Source organism: Chelonia mydas, chromosome 5 (assembly GCF_015237465.2).
Source record: "Chelonia mydas isolate rCheMyd1 chromosome 5, rCheMyd1.pri.v2, whole genome shotgun sequence".
NCBI classification, from domain to species: domain Eukaryota; kingdom Metazoa; phylum Chordata; order Testudines; family Cheloniidae; genus Chelonia; species Chelonia mydas.
In genome coordinates this window covers 87,481,501-87,509,128 of record NC_051245.2, presented here as the reverse complement: position 1 = coordinate 87,509,128, position 27,628 = coordinate 87,481,501, and the positions used below count along the sequence as shown (strand labels likewise).

Sequence of the window (27,628 nt, the reverse complement as noted above, 5' to 3'; positions counted from 1 at the left end):
ATCTGATGAAAAAAACACTATATAAGAGCTAAGCAGTATTATTTGTTAGAATATTGCTGTGTGTGGACAGAGAAATGCAACTGAAATAGGACTGATAGCATAGATGCTCTGTAACCTAACAATTACACACAAGCTTATATTAACATTTTAATTACACATGGTATTGTTTTTCTCACTACAGATAAGATAGTAAGGACAAACTGAGTGTAGATGCAAAAAGCACATGGTATGAAAAAGTTAGCCCCAATTGTGAACTTTATAGTTACATTTCCTTACTTTTGTTAAGAAGAGCTGCAGTACTAGATAATGACTTGCAACTGAAATCTTTTTAACCTGTAGCATTTTAAGTTCCTGTTCATTTGATCAACTATCAGTATATAAATTAGGGATCTTTGTACAATTTAAAGCTTCTTAATCTCATCCTTTAAAAATCAAAAACTGATAGTGCTATGTGACACTAAGGAGTAAGGGATAGATGCATACTGTATCTGGTAGACTTCGGCTCTTGGGATCTTTGTCATAGCTGTAAGGAAGGAGCATATGGAGTGGCAAATTGAGTTACTCAGATGGATCTCCTTAAGGTTTGAGTACTAGCTATCAACTCTGTTACCTCTGTCCTCCAAGATGTTGATAATTTCCAGAATATTTTCTTCCATCTAGCACCAAAGCACATGAGTCAAACTAGGAGTAACTGATATTTTGGAGCATCTTTTGCCAGGCTGTAGGACTTTTCTTTCTTTCTTTGAAGAGGCTCTATATGAAGAGAAAAACCTAAAATATTTTGTTACTTGAGGAAGAGTGTGATTAAACTACTGCATATTCACAAGGGGACAGAGTTAAAGTTGTACATGCAGCCTTAAGCAACAACTCTCAACCATTTCCATACTGGAATCCTTCTAACCCTAAACCTCTGTCCTGTCTAGCCAGAATCTTGCTGGGCCCATCCAACCACAGCCCATTTAGCAACACAGGAATGGCAGGATGGTTATGATCCGCCTCACCTGTTCCATTTATCCTAGGTTCAGAACCCATGTATCTATATTTGTCCCCCCACTGGAATGGGGATGAAGTTCAGTGAACAATTCTAATCAAAAATTTGTTTTAGTTAGTTCAAAGGGTGTTGTTGAAGCTAATAGAACCATTATTTGATCTTTTCTTTCAGGTGCAAAGTCCATTAAATCTTAAAGCAGGTAATAAATGTCAGTAACCTTTGTATTTATAAAATGAAAGGCAATAATCCAGCACTTATACACCCCTACAATACTGCATTAATTTCCACATAGGATTCTACTTGCAAGCTTTGAGATTTATTGTAGACAAGTGGTGGGTTCAGAGTGGAAACAAAGAGGCAGGATTAACTGGTGTTTAAGGCACAAGACTGGGTGTCAAGAAATCTGAGTCCTATTCGTGGTTCTGCCAAAGATGCACAAGGTCACATAGGAGAAGGTATTTAAGCTATTTAGGTGGACAAAATAAGTGATCAATACTGTGAATGATCAATACTGTTTAATATGGGGGAGGGGAATAAAACCACTCAGGTGTGCAATTATGTTCATAAAAATGCTTGAGCAGCCCTTAAGATAGAGGTGCTATAGAAAAGTACACTAATTTAAAATATACATAAAGCCTTGTCAAGATCCAGTTTGACAGGATTAGTCTCTTGTTTTGCCTGACAATCACTACAAAAGAAGTGGGGTAATGATTCACATTTCTATTAGGATGGGGGCTACAGCTGCTTCTTAAACATGACATCCGTGGACCCTCTCCTCCCCTTTCCCCTCCAAATTTTAAATGTTAGTAGTTTGAGTTACATATATTGGCTGTAATCAGAGCTGATGACCTTTCACCAAATGCCAAAGTTCTTCAATGTCTTAGCAGAAGAGTAGCCAGTATGGCAATTGCAGCTAAAGATTTACACTCTGGTGAGAGTAATCTTTTCACTTCCATTCAGTATGGATGGCTAACTCTGCCAATGGACTTATAAGTATCTTGCAGATTTTTCTGTAAATGGTTACAACAAATTTAAAAAGTGGTCAAGAACATGTGAGCTTTCCTACTAGCCCTGTATATTTTACAGCTAACATCTACCCCTTAGTGTTGAACATTAACTTGTTAAAATGACAGTCTGTAGTGCCCCTCCTCCCCCAAAGAGAAAATCCCCACTACCTAATCTAAAAACTGAACTGCTATGATTAGGCAGTACTGTCCTTCATTCTATAACCTTTACCTTCTTCCAGGGTGTAGTCTTTAAAAATAGATATGGGCCAGCTAGGAATTCCTGATGTAGTTCAGCATAAGACACAGCTAAGGAAATACTAAGAGGTACAGTACCCCTTCTACCTGTTGTTTCATGTGCATGGATTGGCTAGCCACTCTAATGCGAATTTTAAATATAAAAACCAAGGAGATACTTCTAAGCTGCATGTATCCTCGAGAGAGCTGGTAGGAGCTATGTCCTCAGCCTCTGTTTAGATTTAAAAACAAACAATATGCTTACCCAAGGCTCTAGAGCCCCAACATTAATAAGGCAATGAAGTCTCAGCAGCATTAAGGAGCTATTTCAACAGGAACTCAGCCAGACACCTACAGAAAACCTGTTTGCACATCCACTTTAATCATGCTGGGAAGTATACCATTAGTCTTTTCCAAAAACAGTATCAAACACATCTTGCCATGTACCTGGAGGTCACCAAATTCAGACTATTTCAGACCAAGGGAGTAGGGAGAGCAAGTTCCAGAGTGTGAGCCCTCAGAATGCCCTGCCAGTTGCTCACTCTTATTTTGGGGGGGTCACTCTCGTGTCCCTGTGCCACTGCTGTGGTCAGCAGGAAGAGGCGCTTCTCTCAGGTAGGATGGTCCCAGGCTGTTGAGGGCTTTATTGGTTATAAACACACCCTACACTCTATCCAGGGACTGATGGGCAGACAGTGAGGATTCTGAAGCACTCATACGAGCTCACCAATTAGCAGGGTAGTGGTTCTGGACAGTCTTAGTGGACTTATGGCTGTTTGAGGGGCACAAAAGAGCTTTTCCGTGGCTTCACTAACAAACCACGCTTTGCTTTACACCAGCTATCATGATCCATGCTTTCAAGATACCTCTAGGAACAATATCTGTGTCCTGGAACAAGTGTTTGTGGAATATCTAGATTAGCATTTACAAATGTTGCAACAGGACTGAAGATTCTAGTATTGACAAGACCCCATAAGTCAACCTACAAGGAAACTGCAGCCAGCCACCTGCAGGGAGAAATCTTTCAGAAAAGCTGTGGTATTCTTTAGCCCTGGAGGGAAATGGGATTGGGGGGGGTGGGGGTGTGTGTGTGTGTGTGTAAAATGCATTTTTGTTGCACATATTAAACAGTTTACTTTTGGATAAAAACACAATGAAAATATGGTTCTCTTGCTTTCCTACAATAGCTTAAGTCAGTAGTACTTCACAGTATGTTTGGTCCAATTGTAAGGCACTTCTTTGTACTGCAGCTATTTCACTTGGCTGAATGCTTCTTGACCATGTCAATGTATTCCTGCACATCATCAGGAGATCCCAGGGCAATAGGTGCTCTCTGGTGGATATCCTCAGGCACTATATCCAGCACTGCCTGGTTTCCTGTAGTAGCAATTCCCCCAGCCTTCTCAATTACAAAGGCCATGGGGTTACATTCATAGAGAAGCCTCAGCTGGAAGACAGAAGCCAAAATTATAGTGATCAGTAGAGTACATTATTTCAGGATATTTTGTATAAAATGTATATCAAAGTTTTCTAGTATTAATCATACTAAGTAGAAAAATCAGCAGTAAATATTTCATATTTAAATTACCTCTTGAAGCAAAGATCAAGCTTATATATGGTATCCTTTTTTCCTAGTATAGACAGTGATGTTTTGGCCATATTTGTCCCCATTTCCCACATGGTGAATATTGTGTTGCCCTGTGCTCTTTATGGAGATTGTTCACCTTCCTGTTAAGTGCAGGCACTTGAGTGAATGCGGAGTACTATAGAGAAGTGGTTCTCAACCAGGGAGGCATAACTACCCTTGGGGGTATGTAGAGATCTTTCAGGGGGTACAACTCATTTAAATATTTGCATAGTTTAACAGGCTACATAAAAAGCACTAGCAAAGTCAGTACAAACTGAATTTTCATATAGACAAAATAAGTAAGCAATTTTTCAGTAATAGTGTGCCGTGACACTTCTATTGCTTACAAAATACTTTGTGAGGTGAAACTTAGGGGTACACAAGACACAGCCTTCTGAAAGGAGTACAGTAGTCTGGAAACCACTGCTGTAGAGTGAGAGACTGTGTGCACAACACTTAACTATTCATTAATAAGTTTAAAAACAACTACAGGTCACTGAAGTTTGCATTGAGAAAAACCTCTGGTTGTGTCAGTTTGTGTAATGAGTAACTGTGTTTTATCTACAAGCTGAAGCAATAATTTCACCCAGAAGTTTTCAAAACAGATTAAAGTTTTGCTGAATAAACAGTTCTCCACCCTCCCATCCTTACAGAACTGGTAGTGCTCAGACTGCTCTGTTCTCTGCTTTCCCCTTTCTCCTCCCAAGAATAGGGGAGGACAAAGGGGAAAGCAGAGAACAGAGCAGTCTGAGCACTACCAGTTCTGTAAGGATGGGAGGGTGGAGAACAAATGCAAGTGCCTATAGTCACTACACTTTCCCACAAGACCACCAGAGAGTGGTGGTAGAGAGTAGAGGAACAAGAAGTAGAATGGTTCTGCAAGCAATAGCTCCTTTAAGGCAATGGCTCTCAACATTTTCAGATTATTGTACCCTTTTCAGGGGGTCTGATTTGTTTTGTGTACCCCCAAGTTCCACCTCACTTAAAAAGTGCTTGCTTTCAAAATCAGACACAAAAATACAAAAGTGTCACAGCACACTATTACTGAAAAATTGCTTACTTATTTTGACTATAATTATAAAATCAATTAGAATATTGTACTTACATTTCAGTGTATAGTATATAGAGCAGTATAAACAAGTCATTGTCTTATGAAATTTGTTTGTAGTGACTTCGCTAGTGGTTTTTATGTAGCCCATTGTAAAACTAGGCAAATATCTAGATACGTTGATGTACCCACTGGAAGGTCTGTATCTCTAGAGGTATGTATACCCCTGGTTGAGAACCACTGCTTTAAAGCAGCTCCAGGAGATTATTTTAACAGCTGGAAGTTGAAGCTAGCCAATTTCAAACTGGAAATAGTGTACATTTTTACCAGTGAGTAATTAACTAGTTGAACAATTTACCAATTGCTGGCAATCTTTAAATCAAGATTGGATGTTTTTCTAAAAGATATGCATTAGGAATTAGTTTGGGGAAGTTCTGTGGCCTGTGTTATACAGGAAGTGAGATGAGATGTCACAATAGTCCAGGGGCGGGCAAACTTTTTGGCCTCAGGGCTGCATTGTGTTTCTGAAATTGTATGGAGGGCCAGTTAGGGGAGGCTGTGCCTCCCCAAACAGCCAGGCATGGCCTGGCCCCCACCCCCTATCCGACCCCCCCACTTCACCCCCTGACAACCCCTGGGGACCCCTATCCCATTCCCTCCCCCCCTGCTCTCGGTCCCCTGACCAACCTCAGACCCCCTGGCCCTAACTGCCCCCCGCTGCCCCATCCACCCCCCCCACTCCTTCCTGACTGCCCCCCCCCGCAGGACCCGTGCCCCATCTAACCACCTCTGGACCCTTTCCCCTAACTGCTCCCCCACCCAATTCAACCCCCCTCTCCTTCCTGACTGCTCCCCCCAGGACCCCTGCCCCATCCACCCCCCCTGCTCCCTAACTGCCCCCTGCCACCCCGTCCAACCCCTCTTCTCCTTCCTGATGGGACCCCTGCCCCCATTCAACGCCCATTCCCTGCCCCCGACCACCCCAACCCCTATCCACACTCCTGACCACCCCACGATCTAACCCCCCCCCCCCCTTACCGTGCTGCCTGGAGCACCAGTGGCTGGCAGCATAACTGCACCAGGACAGGCAGCCATGCTGCACAGAGCACCGGGTCAGGCTGGGCTCTGCAGCCCCGCCGCCCACAGCATTGTGCTGCTACGTGGCTGCAGGGGAGGGGGGACAGCCTCCTGGGCCAGGAGCTCAGGGGCCGCGCAGGACGGTCTCGTGGGCTGGATGTGGTGCGTGGGCTGTAGTTTGCCCACCTCTGCAATAGTCCCTTCTGACCTTGGAAGGTATGAATCTATGAAAGAGGCCAGGGGACTGGGAGAGACTAGGGGTGGGAACCCATGGGCCTCTGGCACAACCAGGAGAGCAGCAGAGGAATCCCACAATGATATGGTGAGAGAGGGCAGAACTGACTGGTTTATTGGGGGAGCACCCAATTCTTAATGTGTTTTAATGCTACTTAAAAAAAAAAAAAAATCCTGCAGTGTCAAACCATGGCAGTAGATATATTCTTGCAACTTGTGCACCATAAAACATTTAAAAACTGGCTGTTACATTGTAAAAATCTTACAATCAGACTACATACTTTCTAAAATTAGGTTAATTCATTTTTACCTTTCCTTTGGGGCTTTTGGAGTTGGCTGGATATAAAAAGATTCCTCCATACACCAGAGTACGATGTACATCAGCTACCATAGAACCTATATACCTCGCACCATACGGAGAGCTGCCATCCTGTATAAAGACATTTGATAAACAACCTTTGATTAAATCTTGTTATCTTTTTTAGTGGTAATAACTTGGCTCTTGCATAGTGTTTTTCATCCATAGAACTCAAAGTAATTTACAAAGAAAGCTTAATTGTAGTCATCCTCATTTTACAGATGAGGAAAAACAGAGGTACTGGGCAAGTCATTTTGCATCAAAGTCATACAAAAGGTCAGTGGCAGAGATAAATATGACACAGGACTTCAGATTCCTAGTTCAGAGCCTTAAGCATGCTACCTTCACAGTACTGACAAGACAACGTTAGAAGCTAGAGTTGCTGTGTTCCATTGGGCAAAAACAAAATGAAACAGTGCTATCCCTAGCCCCTCTCCATCAAGTTGTGCCCACCAGATCACACCACTTCAGAGCTATAAGTTAAATCAGATCTATAGCAGAACCCATATTTTATGAACTAGCAGGGGGGATCAAATTCATAACTTGCAACATCTCAAAATTGCAGTAGGTACCAGTGCACTGCACTTTCTTCTTGTCCTTCAAACCACTGCAAAGCAATTTCCAATGCACTGGAATCTGAAGGGCTGTTGACATTTGAGGTCACTATTAATTGTTATTAGCATTACTATTAGTACTTCCACTTCCCTCCCCTCAACTCCCTCCTGTCAGGAAAGATGGCTCAGAACTGATTGATTATTCATAAGGCTAGCGTTTGTCAATAGAGGTTTTATTATATTTTGCTCTATGGCAATGATCTCCAACCTTTACACCCAAGATCACTTTCTGAATTTAAGGGTAACCCAGGATCTACCCCACCCCCTCTACCCAGTCACTCGCTCTCCCCTACCCTCACTCACTTTCACCAGGCTGGGGCAGGAGGTTGGGAGGGGGTGTGGGCTCTGGGCTGAGGGGTTTTCAGTGTGGGAGGGGGCTCCAGGCTGAGCCTGGGGCAGGGGAGTGCAAGCTCTGGGAGGGAGTTTGGGTGCAGGAGGGGTCTGAGGGTTGGAGTGCAGGAGGGAGTATGGGGTGCTAGCTCTGGGAGGGGGGCACTTACCTTGGATGGTTCCCAATTGGTGGTGCAGTGGGGCTTGGCTCCACTCAAGCACATCAGCACCTCCTCCCTATCATGAGCCAGGCCACCCCTGCCAGCCAGTAGTGCACCATGTAGCCATGCTGCTCACAGAAGGGGCCAATGTGCCTCCGCAGCCCCTGGGGGAGGCAAATGGCTCTGCAGACTGCCTGGCTCTGCAGGCACTGCCCCCACAGATCCCATTGGCCACAGCTCCCTGTTCCTGGCCAATGGGAGCTGCAGGGGCTGTATTTGCAGACAGGAGCAGTGTTTGGAGACCCCTGCCTCTCCCCCCACCCGCCCCCAGGGGTTGTGGGGGCATCCTGGCCACTTCAGGGAATGGTGTGGGGCTGCGGTCGGCAGGCAGACCTACTGCGCTGCCACGGCCGGAGATAGTGATTGACTGGGAGAGAGTCTCCAGGATCGATCCTTTCCCTCTGACATGATTAGGGGCAAGGAATTCCATATTCCCATCCTTCTGCCTCTTCATCATGATATCTGAATGGTGTCTAACTAGTCCCTTGTATCAAGAACAACCAGTGTGGCACTGGGCCCCACAGGTTGCTGTGGAGAGAGAAGTGTTGGTTTGGCTCAGATTAGTTTTCAGCTTTGCAGCAGGCACAGTGTGAAGTTGTACCTTCTAACCTGCAGTTGGACTAGGCTTCCACTGTCAGAAACCAGAGGACTGAGCCAGAAGGCTGAAAGCTAGGTCATTTAGTTTAAAGCTAGGCAGAGAGAAACTATAAAAGTTAGACAGATTTTCTTTAGGCTTTTTGTTCTCCTCTGGAAAATCTTCACAAACTAACAGTGAATGGCTTAGCAAGGAGATGTGGCACTTCCCCTCAGGGACACCAATTCAAAGAGGATTTGGGACAAAGAAAAAGGTTATCTAATTATCTGCTTGGAATGATTTGTTAGTAGCCTCTTTAGTTTTGTGAAATCTTCTGTTATTCCTCTCTGCTGAGAGGGCTCAAAGACTGAATGAGAATGGACACTTTCTTCCCACTCTTAGGGTGACTCTGCACTGCATCTGAGAACATGCTGCCCAGCTGGGGTAGACAGATGCTAGCTCTGCTTGATCAAACATGCTAAAAATAGTGATGTGGCCAGGGGTGGCACACAGGTGGCAGTTTGGGCTAACCACCCAGCTACATACCCTGGCATCCAGCTAGGTTTGTAATTGGGTGGGTATCCCCAGCCACATTGCTATTTTTAGCATGCTAGCTCAAGCAGAGCTAGTGTGTATCTGTCTACCCTAGCTGGGAAGCACAGTCCCAGCTGCAGTGTAGATGTACTTTCAGAGATGGCTTTCTAGCTCAGAGACAGTGGGCAGTAAGGGGAAGCTTCAGTTTCAGATATCACACTCTAACGTGCATGTCTCCAAAGCGGTCAAGTGAGAACTAAATTTATTTAGTTCTATAAATATAAATCTACACAAAATCTATAAAAATCTACACAAAAAATATGCCTGTCTTTGAGATGGCATGTTGTATTGTAAAAAGAATTATGCCCTATTCTAGCTCTGACACAAGTTAAATAAAATCTTACTTTTTTTGTTAACTTAAGGTATTCATCAGGTAGTACTCAGCCAATGCAATTAGCACTGGACATAGATAAGATGTAAAGCCACCTGTTGTCACTAGGGTTCCCATGTGGGTTTTCTAACAGTGGGTGGTAGCTCTGGGGACCTGGCCAGACTCCATTCTGGGTAATTAAGGAGGAAGTTAACATCCAGTTGGGTATGACAGAGGGAATTTATCTTCGTTCTTATTGGCACCTATCAATTTCTGGCTTCCTGGCTTCACAAAGCTTTAAAACAGACCCTGACATTTGAGTATCACAGAATATCAGAGTTGGAAGGGACCTCAGGAGGTCATCTAGTCCAACCCCCTGCTCAAAGCAGGACCGATCCCCAATTAAATCATCCCAGCCAGGGCTTTGTCAAGCCTGAGTAGTCCTTTAAGCGAGAGGATCTCATAGTCAGCTTCAAGCAGCGCTAAGCACAAGTCTTGTTTCCACACCCATTCAGAACTCCACTATATGAGAGGAAAAACCAAGCTCTGTAACTTTGTATAAAAACAAACAATCAGCTATGGTGGCTTACTGATCCACAAAAGGACTTCAGAGATCATGAAGTTAAACAAAGCCCAAGGAATAGTTGGTACACTTTGACTTCTACACTATTAGGGTTCAGTCTCGCCTAACTTTGGCGTTTGACACCCTGCACGTATGCATGATAAGAGTGTAAAGTTTGAGGCACTGAACATTTGCTTATCTTAGAAAAATTTCTCTAGAAAGTGAACATTTACCTGAGGGAATTTCTTCTTTTTAAGATACTCTGTGACTGCAGGATCAAAATATGCAGCATAGCCCTCATTGAGACTGTAGATATTTCCTCTCTTTTTGATTTTCACATTCTTATCAACCAAAATGAATTCCCCAATCGCCTGACAATAATGAGAAAGCAAGTCAATAACTGTATGTGTGTGTTCTTCACGAGACTAAAGGCAAGTGAATGCTACATACAATTTAGTGAAAACCTACTGCAGTTTCCATTTTCTTTTTACAATTCAGTACTTGGGGGGGAAAAAAAGTACAGCTCTGTAGTCTTGGACTAAAGTCCTGCTTACCCATAAGATACCCCATAAGCCCTGACTCATACAAGTTTCCTTCACTTGATCACTCCCCATCTCCAAAATTATTATCCTGTGCCAAGAGAATAGTTTGATGCATGTCCACTCAGTTCTTTGTTTTCTTTTTACAACTGATAGCCAAGGTGCAATTGTGGGAGTTTTAGGGATTGTGAACACCTCTTCATTAGGAGCTGGACTGAGATTTCTAACTCAATTTGACTAGCCATAAGATGGTAACAAGTTTGACACTATTAGTCTGACCAGAATGAAAACAGTAACAAAGTGATGAAAGGATCTGTACATAGTTACCAAATGTTTAAGGTCTCTAGTCTCCACTGCAGTAAGTTTTCACATGTGTAGGGGAGAAAAAAAAAATTGTAAAGGGTCTCTGTTTCTAAACAAACAAAAAAGGTGGTAATACATGCAGACATTTAAACCATTACTATATAGAAAACATCAAAAATTCTACTTCCTTGAAGCTATTGCCATGGCACGTTCCAAACATGACTTACTATTAGTAAAAGTGGCAAACCTGATTTACAATAGAATGGCTTTAAATTAAACTGAATCACTGCAGACAACTGCACTGTGTGATGTTAAATTGACTTTTGAATTCAAAAAGTCAGATGACCAATAGCTTCTAGGATGTCAAACACATGTATACACACTCCATACTTACTCTTTTAAACAATCAGGATGTGATCTGTAAGCGTAAGAGAATATTAAATGTATTTCTGCATCTCTAGTCCACTAAAAGATTAAAGGTACTAGAGTTAAGGAATGTACTAAATTACAAGAGACAGTCTTCAGGGAAATTCTGCAAATACAAAAGATGCTTAAGTATTCATCACATCAGGTGGCACATGATGTTTACTTGATTCTCTGACTAAACTATCAATTTTGAGTGGTCTTATTAATGACCACTATCTCCAGCAGAAGGGAAGAATGCCAGAAGCCTTTGGGGGTTTATCTATTCTATTTTTATAGGCATATCAACTCCCATTGGCTCTCTTAAGAGTACTACATCTTCAGATGTTAAGATTTAGTTTGGAAGCAGTTCTATATATTGATTCACTTAGGAAAAATTTGTTCTGGAATTTTGTTATCTCTACAAGAGCAAGCTATTCATATCAGATGTAGGCTCTCTTACCGGGTCAAGCATAAAACAGTTGACACCAGATTCAATGGCTAGCACCAGCATTGTAGCACTCCCATATAGGGCATAACCAGCTGCCACAAGATTACGTCCTGGCTGTAAAGCATCTTTCTCAGAAGGTTTCTCAGAGGAAGCCTGGAATAGGAAGGAAGAGTGTCAAGAATCTTTTTAAACTAAAAATTCCCAGGATTCATCTATTTTATAAGCTTCATTTATTTACAGTAATAGAACCACAACAGCATGTGCTGCTATAACAGGCTACTAGTGCACGCCTTTGGAACACCAGGCCTAAGACAGCATGCCTTCAACTGCTGAAGAGCAGCAATAACGTAATAGGTATTTGTTTAAGCTTATTGCTAGAGTATGGTAACCAATTAAAGGGAAAAAAAAATCAGCAGAGAAGTCTCTCCTTAAAACTCTGCTGTTCTGCAATGACGACAAAAACTTCACAACTGTTAGACTGCTAGTGTGTTGACACAATACTCGTCAGCATGATAGGCATTGATCTCATTGCTTCCTTGTTAATCCCCCCCCCCCCCCCCCCCAAATTATCTGTTCTCTGGTCATATACTATACTAAGATCTTTAAGGTAGGGACCAGTTTTGTTCTGTGTTTGCACAGTGCCTACTATATTGGGGTCCTGGTCCATGACTAGGGCTCCTAGGCGCTATGGTTATTCAAATAATTCATGATGAAAGCAAAGGAGACAAAGGCCCTGATCTGACAAAGCTCTTCTATACATGATTTAACTTTAAAGTACATTCATAAGAGCTTTCCTAGATCAGGGCCAAAGAGAGAAGTCAAACGCTAGGGTGGAATGCAGGAAGTAGAAGAGATGGGGTAGAGATATGTACTGTCTTGAAAGTGATAATGAGTAAGGCTGACTTTCTGTGACCTTCGTGACTTCTGCAGTGTACAGTGTGCCTGGGGCAGTCTCAGACCCCAGCAGTGTTTGGGTGTGGGAGGGGGCAGGGGCATGGGAGAGGGTGAGGCAGGCTCTCCGGGGGCTCCCCAGAAGCAGCGACATCCCCTTCGCTCAGCTGTTGGTGGAGGTGTGACCAGGCAGTTCTGTGCACTGCCTCTGCCCAGAGCACTGGCTTCACAGCTCCTATTGGCTGGGAACTGTGGTGTCTGCTGCTGAGGGGGGTGAGGTGTGGAGCCAGGTAGGTAGCCTGCCAACCTGCCTTGCCCTCACACCAGCAGAGGTCCCGGCCTTGTGCCACCACCTGCACACCCTTCCCCCCCCCCCCCCCACCACTCCCAACAGTTTTATTCACTGGTATTTTTAATAAAATGTCTGACTTTTACTAAAAATAACCATGACTAAAACGTAGCCTTAATAATGAGTGCCTTCAATTTGATGCAGAAATCTGAGGCAGAATTTAAAAAACAAAGTGGAACTTTAGTCATAATGTTTACAATTGACTAGTACCAAGAACTTGTTTTCTTTTGCTCCCGGGTGAAGTGAGCCCCAAAAAGTTACTTTCAGGTGCATCGAAACCTGGGTCAAGGCAGTTAAAGATGGACAGTGTGTCTTGTCTGAATTCACACAGTTGTTTCCATGGTTGAGACATGTTAATCCTGTATTTCATATGCCTGCAAATGAGACTTCTATCTTTCAGAATGAATTAGGCATGTTACATTTATAAGCAATGTTTCAAACTGAATCTCATCTGGGAAGCCTGTCCTCAGGCTGACAGGTCTACTTGTACAAGATGGGAGAACTAGTTTCATTGAAGAATGCACATAACTCAGATAGATGAGATTAGTGTTCTGTTTGGTCTCAAGTTGTATGAGTAATTATGAAGCACTTAACTCCTGTTATCCTTGTCATTGTTAGAGGAATCTAACTGGCTTATTGAATATCAGTCAGGATTGCATGTATGTAGGTCTATTAACCAAGTGCTGTGTATCACTCAAAGGTATTGTGTAACCGAGCATTTGTCGATTTAGTTGGATTTCATTAAATCTTTGGATCCAACCTTATTCCATCATGAGCTGGTTAAGTGTGAAGAACTACTACTCCCCCTCCCCCTCCGACTGTTTTAGCATGACAGCATCCCACTTTACCTTTCTGTAGATGGCAAAGATAGTTCCAATGGAAACAAGGCAGTCAATGTTAGAAGAGCCATCAAGAGGATCCATGCAGACTATATATTTACCCTGGAAAATAAAGACAGAGGAACTGGATTTAGTTATTTGCCCATCTACCCCAAATAAAAATGTTTTGCCACCTAATCTACTCAAGTTAATTTCTAGCCAAGAACAGTTTAAAGCTATGTCTATACTAGAAACTTCAAAGCGCTGCAGAGGAAGCACTCCCATGGCAGTGCTTTGAAGTGTGTGTGGTGTCATGTGCGAGCCCTGGGAGAGAGCTCTCCCAGCACTCCTGGTAATCCACCTCCACCAGGAGAACAGCTCCAAGCACTCTGAGCCTGTCCACACTAGCGCTTTAAAGCACTCAAACTTGCTGCGCTCAGGGGGGTGAGCGCCCTATAAAAATATAAGTGTAGACAAGGTCTAAGGTAATGTTATGTAGCTATATTCTCAAGAAGTGGAATACTATTTTGATGATTTATTTTTGGCTAAGTTTTTAGCAAGCTCAAGTCTAATTGCTTGAGCATCTGTATGAACAGAATTTGGGAAATGTTTAATTGAAAGAACAGATGATGTCACTGTTCTTGTAGTGGCACATGCAGTGCAGTAGAGTCTTGCTACAGTCACAAAGAAAAAATACTGAAGCTAAAAGGTCGTCCTTTAAGCATACATTGATGAGCTGTTATTACTGCACGTACAGTAAGCAGCAACTGTTAGGGAGGCCCTGCAAAACCTAGCACCCTATCTTTTATAAAAAAAATTGTCTTAATTTACACAGTAGCATGAGAAACTGAGATCAGTTTTTGTTTAGGCTCAATTTGAGCCATTTAAAAAAACAAAACAAAACACACACACACCACAACAACCTACCTGATCAAGAATAACACAACGCCTGAATAACGCACAGTGTACTTCAAAGAAATACCAAGCTGAGATTTGTTACACTTGCTCACACATCACACTGCCAATTTGTGGCTTTACCATACTGTTTTCCTAATTTAAAAAAAAAATAAAAAAATTCCTCCTGCTGCTGCTGCACGAAAGACTCAGACAAGGGATACCGACAAAGGGAAAGTTCTCTAATCCTTTACTTATAGTAGTAAAGTTACTTGTAGTTTGTAAGAGTAAAAAAAATTGAGGTGTTTAAGTGGATTGTATCCCTTTAATCATTATGATCCCAGTAGCGGATTTAAGTCCAGCAATCCTTTAATGGCCGTGCTGGCTCTTTAACAGGGGCAGTAATTCTGCTTTAGCTAGAGCACAGTAGCTCAGATTCAGCAGCAAAACGCTTTAACATGGAGTCTCAGCTAAAGGTTTTTTTTTTTTTTTTTTTTAAATTAAGGTGCTCCAGCATTGGGTCGTCTTAGCCTTTTCAACTGGAGGTTCTGTTTAACTGGGACAAAAGGCACCAAAGTGTCCCAACAAAGCAAATTCTATTGTACTTTGATAAATTTGTTTAGGAAAAAAAATCAGAAAACCACCACCACAATTGTGGCATGGTCACATTAAAAGGAGTCCGGAGCAATTCACTAATACTGCTCTAACAAGTGTATACATTCCTGCAAATGCATATAAATAATGCAACTGCATAGGCCACATAGTAAATTCAAAAACTTGTTTTTATTGATTATTTTATTTTTGAAGAGGCAGGAGAACACTAGTGGAAATTTAATATTTCTAGGAAAGACTACAAATCAGTAAAAAACACAACACACACACACCACCACTTGTCCTACAATTAAATGACACTGTCAATTCTTTAAGTCAGTCCTGAAGTCCTCACTCAGACTTTGCTGAGTCATACTCCTATTGCCTTCAGTGAGAAATTTGCCAGAGGAAGGACCTTTATGGATTGATCCATAAAAACAGTAATTCGGTGATTTACTAAAAATGCTATAGGAAGAGCCTGCTTGAGAACCATCTAGGGGAAAAAAAAGAAAAAAAGCACACATGCAAATTGCTCCAGAGGTAAAGAAGTACAAACAATACAGAATTTAGGACCAAAGGGGGAAGAAAAGCTCAAAAAATGTGGGAGCAGAACTGGAGGAAAGAAACCAGGTAGGAGTGAATGGAAAATGTAACTCAAATAGAGAGGGTTGAATATTCATTGAATAGATACAGGAAAATATTGGTAGTATCCAGAAAAACACATATTTGGCTAACTGCCTTTGAAATCTTTAACTCCAGTTCAATTTTTACATATTTGAAGAAAAGTATTTGTAAAAGTTAACTTGAATCCAAGTATTGACAAGTTTTGTAAGTTACTAACCCTTTTTTCAGCATCTACTATTATAGCATTTTTGTTTTCTTCTGACACAATAACACATGTAGTGAACGATGACTTGAGCATGTTAATCACCAGGTCATTGGAAAGGACATCCAGCTTCTTTACTTGGTCTCCTGTCACATTGGTGGAACCAGCTATTCCATAGCTAAAGCAATGGAAAGAGATTCTCATGAGGAACAAAAATACAGTAGAACCTCAGTTACGAACACCCTGGGAATGGAGGTTGTTCGTAATTCTGAACATTGACTTAATACAGCTTTGAAACTTTACTATGCAGAAGAAAAATGCTGCTTTCCCTGTATTTTTTAGTAGTTTACGTTTAACACTGTACTATATTTGCTTTTTTTGGTCTGAGTGTGTACTTCCAATCCAATGAGGTGTTTGGTTGACTGGTCAGTTCATAACTCTGAGGTTCTATTGTATGGCATTTTGTAAGATTAGGAGCACTGCATCTGGCCCCTCCAACACTGGAGAGTTTACTTTATGCCATCATTGACCTCCATCTTCTATAACTTTTGGATGAGACTACAATTCCACTCAATTGTTTTGATCTAGTGGCCAGTGAACTGCCCGATTCCTCTTCCTCCCTCTATCCTGAAGATTGGAAATCTCAGAATGAAGGATCCTTTAACAGCCACTATTGTCTCAAGTCTACACGACACTCACAATTTAATACCAAAAAATAGCATTTAAACATTATCTATAATTAGACAAGCTCTGCTGGGAGTAGGTTAAGACTTAATTAAAAGGACTAAAAATTGGTAGCCATGAATCCAGGTTCTTCAAGGTAATAGATATGACTTGGGATTATCTGGGACTGCTTGTTCTTTCCTCCTGTAACATCTCTAAGTAAATTCTTGTTCTTAGCTTCAGCCAGCCTCAATTCATGAGGCTTGTCTCTTGTGACCTCATTAGAAAGCCTAAGCATTAGAGGTTAGTCAACCCTTATGGGTGTTCAGGGCTTTTGAATTACACCCACATCACCACGGCATCCTGGGGAATTTCCACAGCTGCCTCCCAGCAGCTCTATCACAGGAGGGCAGCTTTATTTTGCCTTAGGATGCATCAATTCTGCTAGTGGAAGCTTGCAGGAAACTTCCACTGAAGGTGCCCATCCCCCCGAGCTGTCTCCACCCATCTTCTGGCCTGCACAGACCCCAATGACACAGATATGGTAGGCACCATGCACCACTGAAACAAGCACTCATGCTCCTCCATGCCAAACTTTCTACAATGGGATGACGGGTGTTTTGTTCCCATCAGCAGGAGTTGGGAATTAACACTCTTGTACTGGCTATTTCTTAAATCTTGAAGGCAAATTACCATTGTTTTGTCCGGTCTGCACATTATTTGAAGTCAGTATGGCTTGATATTCAATTCTGCAATTTCCTTCTAACAAGCATGGTTAACAGAGCATTTCACAATAATTTCCTTCCATCCCCCACTGCTTCAAAAGATAAAGGCATGTGATAGTATTTCTCACCCATCTATTCATTACTTGAACAAAACACCTCAGTGGAAGATAATTTCCTGCCCAGGCCAAGGGGAAAAGGAAAGTGCTTCCACCAAATTACACAGATACTGTATTAAGTGAAACTTCTGTAGCAGTTTTAAATTATAATGGTCAGACAAAGCTATCTGTGTCAGACAAGAAACATCCATAATTCAAATGGGTACAGTTCTCACATCTGTACATAAAGGTTTTTTTTTTTTGAAAACACAAGAACATGGAAAAGTTCAATACACAGAAATTCTCCATGCTGGCTCACACACCGTTTTCAGCTGGCGTGAAAGTGCTGCAGTTGATCCCTGAGAGGCAGTAAGTAGGTTGAGGGAAGAATTCTTGTGTCAATCCAGCACTTTCTACACAGGTGTTACACTGGCAGAGCTACATCTCTCAGGATGTGCATATTTATCTGAGAGACATAGCTGTGCGAGCATAAGGGTCCAGTGTTGATCAGCCCTATATTTGAAGTCAAGATAGCTAGTCAAGTCATTTGTAAAATCCACTGAGAGGTTTTACTTCCATTTTACAGCAACTTTTTCACAACACAAGAAGTTTTGTCAATTTTCCTTTAGTGCTAACAAATTCATTTCCTAATTATAAAAAGGCTACTCTCTGTTGCTGGAGGCCTTTTGGTTAACATGTTTTCTATCATTTGCTGTAAGTTGTCAAATTAGTAAAGTTTCCATAAAATTGCTCACTAATGAAACAGGTCATTATTGTAGGCATTTCTAGAGAGCTGCTAAGTACAGTATCCGGCGAGTCATCAATATGCAAAATAATTACAAGTACGTTACAGTGCAGTAACTTCAGTTTATATTCATCATTACAAGAAAATAAGCACTAGCTTATTTCTGATGCTACCATGAAGCAGTTCACTGTAGTACTAGCTCTGATTGCTTAGATACTGACAAATCGCAGCTCCCCACAAGGACTGACTCAGTCTTATTCTTTCACAACTTCACGTAAAAGTCACCTTTTTTTCCTGACAGCATTATAAAAAAAAAAAAAAAGGTTTTAATCAAACTGATTAAAGTGGTTCTAAGATATTAAATCAGACGGCAGTTGATAATTCAGCCATAAATCAAGCTGTGCCTTCACATTTAAAAATTTGAAGCTGAAAAAAGTTTAATTGCACAAAGATTTTATCATCAACTGAAGGCTCCTTTGAAGGCCACTTCATACCTTAGCTTCTGCCATATCAGTTATAGCAGAACACTAGCTGTGCTGTAGTTAAGGTAGCCCAACTCTGAGGGCTCTAAAATCTAGTTACTCTCCCTGCATTGAAATTGTCTTGTTCTCTTCTTTGAGAGTCAACACTATTGCATCTACCTTCAGTAAATACTCACTAGAGCGAGGAGGAACAATAGAGAGTTTTACAAAATTAGATAAATGCTGAGAGCTTGTCTACATGGTGTGTTAGTTCGCCCCAGTTGGAGTGTAAATTCTAGTGCACACCAGCATGCAGATACTTGCTGTATGTGTGGACCCTGCTGGCGTGCACTAAAAGTTCCTTAGTGCGTACTGACTTAAACATTAAGAAATGTAAGTGCATGCCAGCAGGGTCCACGCAGACAGCAAGTGTGAGACATGCTAGTGTGTATTAGAATTTACTCCCTACCTGGGATGCACTAATACCCCCATGTAGACATGTCTTTAGATGGAGTTTTGGAACTTCCAATCATTTGGTTTACCTGCCAAGCTCATAAAATTTGAAAGGTCATTTTACTTTTACCATTATATTCTGGAGTCTAAATCTGAGGTTTTTTTTTTAAAGATAGATAACAGGTGATACTGACAGACCATTGAGTACAATTTTTTTTCCCTACTCCTTTAAGGTAGCTTTTTAGTGCTACATGACAAAATGCACTCAATATTATTTCCACAGAAGCATGAGCTGAACTGAGAGCCCAAGACTGAGAAATTAACATCCCTTTAGCATGTGAAAGAATGCACTACAATCCAAACAAAATTTGCATTTATAAAACTTCTGATTGGCTGTTAGTCACAACCCATAAAGATAGTAGTAACAAGAACAGTGACTACAACTGCAGACCATCTCTTGTCCTTGAGCTGTGTGCAGCTCTGCAAATGACAAGAGTTGCTTACTGTTTAACAGATAACTCCTACATGCTCCAATATCCACAGCCAATGGGAGTTTCACCTAAAGAAAGAAGGGCAGGATATCTATAGTTATGAACAGGCATGGGAGAATTTGATTTTAATATAATTTGCCTAGGATCAAATTAAAAATGCTTGTTATCTATTTAGATTTTCACAGTTGTGCTAAGCTTTTATGTTTATAGATTTCAATTTTCACAACTGTAGAAAATTAGGCAGGAGGACAGACAGTTATTTGATAGTCGATGTGGAGATTCAAAAAGTTACAGCTTTATAACCATTGACAAGTTGTCAACGTCATATGTCAAAATATATAAAGTAAATATCCTTAAATCAAACTCTAATAAATTCTTAGGCAAAGTAAAAAATGCTGTTTATCTGTAAATTTTGATCATCAGTGGAAGTTTTGTTGGTTTGTGTATACAATGAAATCAAAAAGTTTACCAATACTTGAATCTTTCCAAGCCTGGTTAATTATTAAATTGTTAAGTGTCTCTTGTATTAGCCTGCTTTTCCCAATATGCACATGATTGTCTCTTGCATCAGGAATTCTAAGATCACATCACTTTTTTTTAGTTGACGTATTTAAAAACAAGTGGTGAAGATGTTTGACAGATAAAAAAAAGTAGAACCTGCTTGGATACAAATGAAAGGCTACTGAAAGTGAGCAATTGATAAAATGGCTTAAAGTTTAGAATTGCAGCATTAGTAGTTGGCTAGTATTTCAGCCATTTTAAATAACTTTAAAGGGCAATAGGACTATTTTTCCATTCACTGTCCAATCCCTCTGGAACCTACAAGTTGAAACGTGCCCCATCTTCTTTCTTCTGAGTGCACTAGTTTGGATTACATTGCTTAAATCCATTTAAAAACCAGAATTGAAGCTTCTGTTCATTAAGCAACAAAGGTTACATGGGTTTTGCAGACAAGGAAAGCGGGCAAACAGACTCTTTACGTTTCCCTATCTTTTAAAGTTATGGTACAAACTGAAATGAGCAAGAAAACTCATAGGTGAGATTGAGCCAAGCACTTTTGTGCAAGATTACCCTGAATTGTAAATACCACCAACCCTTTGAAGCAACTGCCACCCTCTGCCAAAACAGTAGGCTAGGAGGACAAAGATTCAAACTTAATTCTGAATTTGAACATCTCAAAATTCTCTTTTGAACAGGATACTAGTACTAATGCAGTGCAGTTGTTTTGTCTGCAAGTATATCAATACTGAGCCATATAGAGTCAGGTAATAAGCTTAAAGTGTATATTATTCAGAAAGAGGTGGCAAGAATACTCAGCTAGGTAAAGTGTTGCCTAATTAACAGATTAACTAAGATTAAGCATTATATGTAATAGTGTCACAATGTATCCATGATAATGCAGCCTGTCAACACTGGGCTTGCCATACCTGGATGGCTATTTAAGTAGTACACACCTTCCTTCCTATGCTGTTTACACAGAGTCAATCTTAACTGTCAACGTAAGATTCCTTCACGTTGCCAATCCTTAAAGGCAATTTTAGTTTCATAAACAGAAAATGAGACTGGTCCTCCCAGGGCACTTTTGAGCTACGCTTCAGAGGACGGCAGTCCTTGTTTTTAGCTGGGTAGAAATCTTATTCCCAATAACCTCGCTTAGCCTAGGATTGCAATGAATGTTTGGAGGCCACCATAACGCCGCATGGTGCTTTACAGTTCCCTAAACTGCAGTCCCTGCGCTGAGGGCCCTACAGTGCGAGGCCCCAGTTCTGCAAAGCCCCACCGAACGGTGCTCTGCAGCAGGGGCGCCGGAACCGGGGGGCCCAGGGCCCCTCCAGTTTACTCGCCGTAAACCGGGGGACGGGGAAGTACCGCGCGGGGGGCGGGGTTTTTGCGGGGGGGGGGCCGGGAGGAGAGAAGAGGCGGTGCCAGGGCGGGGTCTCGGTTGCGGCGCCGGTAGCCACCCCCACACTTTTAGGGAGTTTCCGCCGCTCCTGCCTGGGCGGGGCCTACCCCGGCGAAAGCAAGTTACGCTCACAGAGGCCCAGGAAGCCCTTCCCGCGCCGGGGTGGCGGACTCCCGCCCCTGGAGGTGCAATCCCGGCTGGGCTGTGGCGAGTGGCCGATCCCGTTCCTGCGGCAGAGGGGCCGGGCAGGGCGGCTCTGCCCCACGGTGAGCCCCGGCCTGGGCGCGGGGGCGGGCGACTCACAGGTGGGCGATGCCCGCCTTGCGCACGGCGGTGGAGATGGCCTTGACGGCGGTGCAGAGCGCGTTGAGCAGCTGGGTGAGCTCCCCGGTGCCCTGGGCCCGCCTCCCCTCCTCCATCACGAAGCGGGTCAGGGTGACGACGTTGGTGTCGAACGGGGACTGGTCCGTCATGGTGGCGGCAGCTGCGGGGCCGGGCGGGGAGACCGACTGCCACGGAGCCGCAGCGAGACCCACACGCCACCCCGTCCGCTGCCGCCCGGGAACTTCACCAGCGGCGGGGCGAGGGAGTGTCCCGGCCCGGACCTATCGGCAGACGGGGCGGGGAGCAGCCGGCCCTCGGGATCCGCCCCCAAACCGGGGCTGCTTCCCTGTCACCACCTCTTCCCCACATCCTTCTCTCAGCCCCGCCCCTTGTCCCCTTTTACCCCTTAGCCCCGCCCGCGGGACCCACCTCCGCCCGCCCCCAAACCCGGGCTGCTTCCCCGGCAACCTCTTCCCCACATCCCTCCCTTCTCCCAGCCCGGCCCCCTCCGCCCATCTCGCCTTCCCTTCTTCCCGCTTTAGCCCCCCCACACGTGCCTCAGCCCCCCACTCATCTCCTCCGGGTGCTGGGCCCTTTCCCCTTCCCGCCTCAGCCACTCCCCCCGCAACATCTCAGCCTCCCTGCTGTCCCTGGGGCTTTGCTTTGCTCTGCTCTCCTCGTTGCTCTGAATCGCTGCTCAGGGCCCAGGAGCCCCTAGAGAGGATGGGTTAAATATTGGAGATAAACTTATCCCCACTCACCTTCCCCAGCACACAGACACATGCATGGGTGGATATGTGGGAAAGCAATTGGTTAGTATATTCAAATTGAAGCACTTTTGGGGTGGGGGGTATGTAGGGTGACCAGAAAGCAAGTGTAAAAAATCAGGACAGGGAGTCAGGGGTAATAGGTGCCTATATAAGAAAAAGCCCCCAAAATCGGGGCTGTCCCTATAAAATCGGGACATCTGGTCACCCTAGGGGTATGTGATAGGTTGTTGCTTCATCTTCCCCTACAGAAAACCGCCTTTAACTTTAATGGCATTAATAGAGAACAAGTGGAGATACTTCTACTGCACCAAAAAAAAATCTAGATACAGCACATGACTGCTGCAAAATCCTAAATCTGGCATATGGATCCTGCTGGATCTTGGCAGTTTTTAGCCCCAAACTGTAAATTGTGCAATCTAAACAGAAAACAAATGTTGCCTCTCTTACTTCACTACATTAAATACAATTTAGCTGAAACATGCTGATTTCTTTCCCTAGACCTGAAGAAGAGTGAAAGCTTGAAAGCTTGTACCTTGCACCAGTAGAAGTTGGTTCAATAAAAGGTATTACCTCCTCTACCTTGCCTTTATTAAAATTAAGGGAACTTCAGAATTATACAGAATGGAAAAAAGGAATGATATTGACTGATGGGTTGGGTTTATGGTGTTTTTTCCTAATGGCAGTGGAAGCAATGAAAGGGATTAAGTGAGGGAGCAAAGACCGATTAGACAGGTGTCAGGTTTGGCTTCCTTTCCTATATAGATGGCATCTAAGATGAACTACTTTGACCTGAACAGAAAACACGCTGGTTTTTCCTCCTGGCTGGTCTTTAAGGCAAGCTGGGCAACCATCCAGGTCACTAACATTTTGGGCTAGCAACATTTTCTGAGAGATCAACCTTTGGCATCAGCAGGACATCTGGTTCACTCAGTTACTTTTATCTCCATTGCTCCATTCCAAGGACGCCTTGAGCTTTCATGCTTAAGGGCTATCTGAAATGATTTCAATATAGCTTGAGCACTAAAAGCCTCAACAATTGTAGAGCTGAGTAAAGACAGCTGTATGGAAATGAAACCATAAAGAATATGAAGAGTAGATGGGGAGTGGAAGAGACAGGAAGAATGTGTGACAAAAATCATGAGAGTGAAGAAAGAGGCTTGTTACAGCCACTTTTGGGGTGCCAGTGTAGTTCAGTGAATGATTTTTTGATTTACCTCTTTGGAAACAACAAAGCAGGTCTCCCATATGTTTGTTGGCCTGGAACTCTCTTTCCGTTCTTCTTTCCTTTGTCCTAGCTTCCTTCCTCTCCCCCTGAATGGAGTGAAATCTGTCTTCTGGCCAGCCACCCTTCCCTGGAACCTGTGCTTTGGGGATGGGACCTAGAGAATGGGTTTTTCATGCAGAATGGCTTCTTTGAGCAGTATAACTCCTTTCAGAGTCGCAGAACCCCATGAAATGTAATGCCTTAGTTGGCTACCTGTCTAACTTACTTTTAATACCATCTCTGGGTTTTTTTGAGCTGCAAGGCCTGATATTTGATTGCTAAATATGGTTCTTGATCATAGCCAGAATAAGTTGATCTGGTGAATGCTTAATGAACTGGCCATAGTTCTGAAAAGGGGGTCTTAAAAATCCTTGCTGACAGTATAACTTAACAGAACCACCACATGCACTAGAGCTGCATCTGCAACTCTTATAGATGTAGCTCAGAGAATAAATACTTGCAGCCAGATTAAGAGACTAGTTGGTTCAGTGGGTGAAACAAGCTTCATTCCCCAAATAAACTGGAGAACTAACCTACCGAAATACCATTATTGAAGGTACTCCGGTGCCATCATGATGTCAAATTACTACACAAACTGCTGATACCCAGTAAAAAGGAAAAGATAAGAAATAAACTGTTTAAGGCTATGTCTGTACTAGCACTTTTGTCGGTCAGGAGTGTGAACCCCTCCCTCCTGACAAAAGTTTAATCAACAAAAAGTGCTGGTGTAAACAGCACTGTGTCGTCAGAGAGCATCTCTCACCAACGTAGAGCAGCTACACAGGAGACCTTACAGCTGCACAGCTGCAGCAGTACAGGTCCCTCAAATAATGGGTGATATGTGTATATAGACACCTATCAGCCCTAGGCTCAAAGAAGAAATTTTGTATATAAGTCAGGGTAGACACTATTCACAGTTTTTAAATATCAACAGTCCTATCTGTGGCACTTTCTAGACAGTCAATATAAATAATGAAGTATTGGAGTGATATGATTCCATTAGCTCAAGACCATGAGTAAAAATATGCTGCTGCATTCCAAATAAGCTGCAAATTTTTGAGGAGCTCTGTTAAAGGCTATACACCAAGGGGAATGGAATGACAATAAGCTAAACTCATCATCAGGAGGGCAAGTGTTGCTGTGGTAAGGTTGTCAGAGGCTAAACAAAAGGAGTACTTGTGGCACCTTAGAGACTAACCAGTTTATTTGAGCATGAGCTTTCGTGAGCTACAGCTCACTTCATCGGATGCATAGCCGATGAAGTGAGCTGTAGCTCACGAAAGCTCATGCTCAAATAAACTGGTTAGTCTCTAAGGTGCCACAAGTACTCCTTTTCTTTTTACGAATACAGACTAACACGGCTGTTACTCTGAAACCTGTCAGAGGCTAAACAAGGGCTGAACCTACACAGGTTGCATAACAAGGAAAAAAAAAATTTTTTTTGAACCACATTCAACCTGATCTTTTTGTGCCATTGAAAAGGCATGGTCAGAAGCAATACCAACATTTGTAACCTGACTCATTACCTCCAAACAAATCCCTGCAGTAATCAGCAACATGATGCAAAAGAGAGCCTCTTCATAACAAGTTTCTACACAGCAACAAGATTTTTGAGTTCTATAAGGTTCACAGTGACTCAGCAAGCTGGTACTTTTCATGGGGACTGCATATTGTGCATCAGACTTTAAACTTTTGTTTAGCAAAAATAAGTCTCTGGCCTTGTGATAGCAGAGAAAACTCCCCAAATTTAAACCAAGATAGTAATATCTGAGTGTACAGCCAGGCCGAAACATTAATTGCAAGAGAGGTGTGAACTGTCATACCAAGTAGCAGACCTATAATTTCAAAGGAGTTAATTATGAACCTTGGTGATGACATTTTAAATGTCAACATGAGCTATTTCACTGCTAATCAAAGTGCTCAAGAAACATGCTCATATAATATAGAACTGTACAATCTTATTTTTGCATCTCAAGTGGATGTTATTTGGAAGACTACTTTTTCCCTTCAAGTCTCATCCCTTCATATATACACTGAATTAACAAAGTGAGAGAGGGAGAGAGAAATCACTGAGAAATGCTGCAGTTTGGTCACTTCACAGTGATGACAATTGTTCATTAACACCAACTGACTGGTATCTAAGGTTTAGTGTGAACCGTACTGAAGGGCAATTCCAGACACATCAGCAATATCCTTTTGTCACCAAACCAGCAATCTCTGGTCAGTTGTATGAAAAGCTGCTGTGAGAACCAGCAGGACCTAAATTACCAATTGATCTTGATATAAAACCCTCAGGGAAGATCATTCATCACATGGCCAAGCACAGGCTCAAGTCCAAATATGCAAATCTCATACTGGAATCTCTGCAGGAAGCCATTGGTGTCAAGTAAACATAGAATTGAGGGTAAAAATCTTCAAAAGTGGGCACACATTTGTGCATGCAAAGACTTCATGTACAAAATTCCACTGGTAAGTGCACATGGGAGTCTTTGGATGCCTAGTTTGGGCATTGTCAGAGTGCACACACACTTGCGAAGTTTGGTCTTTTTATAGCCATTGTCTTGATCTCCAGAATGGGATATTTGAAACTCTGGTAATCAGTCAGCATGCTAGTATCAAAAGATTCCTGAAAATAAGGGTGGACCTCAATGTGTTTACAAGTGATTGGTAGCCTCCATTTGCTAAGGGGTTGATTAAAGCCTTGAATAATGTATGGCAGCCACACTACTTGCTTTAAACAACAAAGAAGGTTAGACTCATAATTATGAATATGAAGGATCCCAGAAGATCATGAATATCCCCCTCAAAACTGACCAGGAACATTCTGGGAACCAGTGAGTCTCAGTAAAAAGGTCCAGAGAAATCACCACCCCATGCCAGTGCACCTTATTTGTGATGAATGTGGCAAATGCATCAATAACTAGCTGAAGGAGCTATCAGCAGTGTGATGCAGTCTGGATTAATCAGACTGTGCATTATCCGAAAAAGTTCAGACAGCAGTACTATGGCTTAGGATAAGTAACTTCTTTTAATCTCATTGATAGTACTCTGTGTATCTTCCTAAACTCTGAGTGAATTTGTGGCCCCATTGAAGTCAATGGCAAAACTCCCATAACTTCAGTGAGGCCCAAATTTCATCACTTGTATTTAAGGACATACTGCAGGTAGCTCTCCAGTTATCTAATCTCCAACAGTTTCAACTCCCACAGTTTATTAGGACAGCATAGAAAGAGGGAAAGAAGAGGTACAGGAAAATTAGCAGTAATACTAAATAAAATGCTTGTCTGTTCTCTTCCAAACTGTCGACATGATGGGTGTGCATCCATCTGGCTTTTCATGTTTCACTTAGATTGTTATTGAACAATATCTAACATATGCATATGTTAAAGTAAAAGAACTCCCAAGTTTATAAGTGTTATGGGATTAAGTGGTTCCTCTGACAGTATCTATACATATCCTGATCAAGAGAATGAGAAACTGGTAGGTCAGTGGTTATCAATTGGTTGATCACAGTCAACTGTTCGATCCTGGAGACTCGTGATTTCCAGCTGTGGCAGGGCTGCCGCTAAGGCAGGCTCCCTGCCTCCCCTGGCCCCATGCCCCTCCTGGAAGCGCCTAGCATACCCCCACAGCCCTTTGGGGAGGGGAGGGGCAGGGGTCTCTGCACACTTCTCCTGCCTGCACGCACTGCCCCCTCAGCTCCCATTGGCTAGGAACGGGGAACTGTGGCCAATGGGAGCCGCAGGGGTGATGCCTGCAGAGAGGGGCAGTGCGCGGAGCCACGTGCCCCCCCAGAAGGGCGCGTTGGCACCTTCCGGGAGCGGCATGGGGCTGGAGCAGGCAGGGAGCGTGCCTTAGTCCTGCTGCACCACCAATCGGGAGCCACCCC

The 27,628-nt window shown here is 42.9% G+C and overlaps 2 protein-coding genes across 28 annotated transcripts in view; one reads left to right on the top strand and one right to left on the bottom strand.

Annotated features, from left to right (window-relative positions):
• Positions 1 to 1,487: 1,487 nt before the first annotated feature.
• FBP1 (fructose-bisphosphatase 1) lies at positions 1,488 to 22,103 on the bottom strand. Its single transcript, XM_037901744.2, has 7 exons — positions 21,685 to 22,103; positions 15,861 to 16,023; positions 13,565 to 13,657; positions 11,489 to 11,629; positions 10,015 to 10,152; positions 6,529 to 6,648; positions 1,488 to 3,679 (listed from the first exon to the last, which is right to left on the bottom strand). The coding sequence occupies exons 1-7, from the start codon at positions 21,852 to 21,854 to the stop codon at positions 3,488 to 3,490; spliced, it is 1,017 nt and encodes a 338-aa protein (XP_037757672.1). The 5' UTR covers positions 21,855 to 22,103; the 3' UTR covers positions 1,488 to 3,487.
• The window catches only part of AOPEP (aminopeptidase O (putative)), a 393,415-nt gene continuing 387,182 nt past the window's right edge, over positions 21,396 to 27,628 (top strand). For 8 of the 27 annotated variants that reach the window (XM_043547079.1, XM_043547083.1, XM_043547082.1 and 5 more), the window contains exons 1-2: positions 21,417 to 21,686; positions 22,974 to 23,038. The gene's annotated coding sequence lies outside the window, so the exon portion shown is untranslated. Of the gene's footprint in view, positions 21,687 to 22,973; positions 23,039 to 27,628 lie in introns of all 27 variants that reach the window. The other 19 variants (XM_043547087.1, XM_037901723.2, XM_037901724.2 and 16 more) reach the window with 4 other exon arrangements.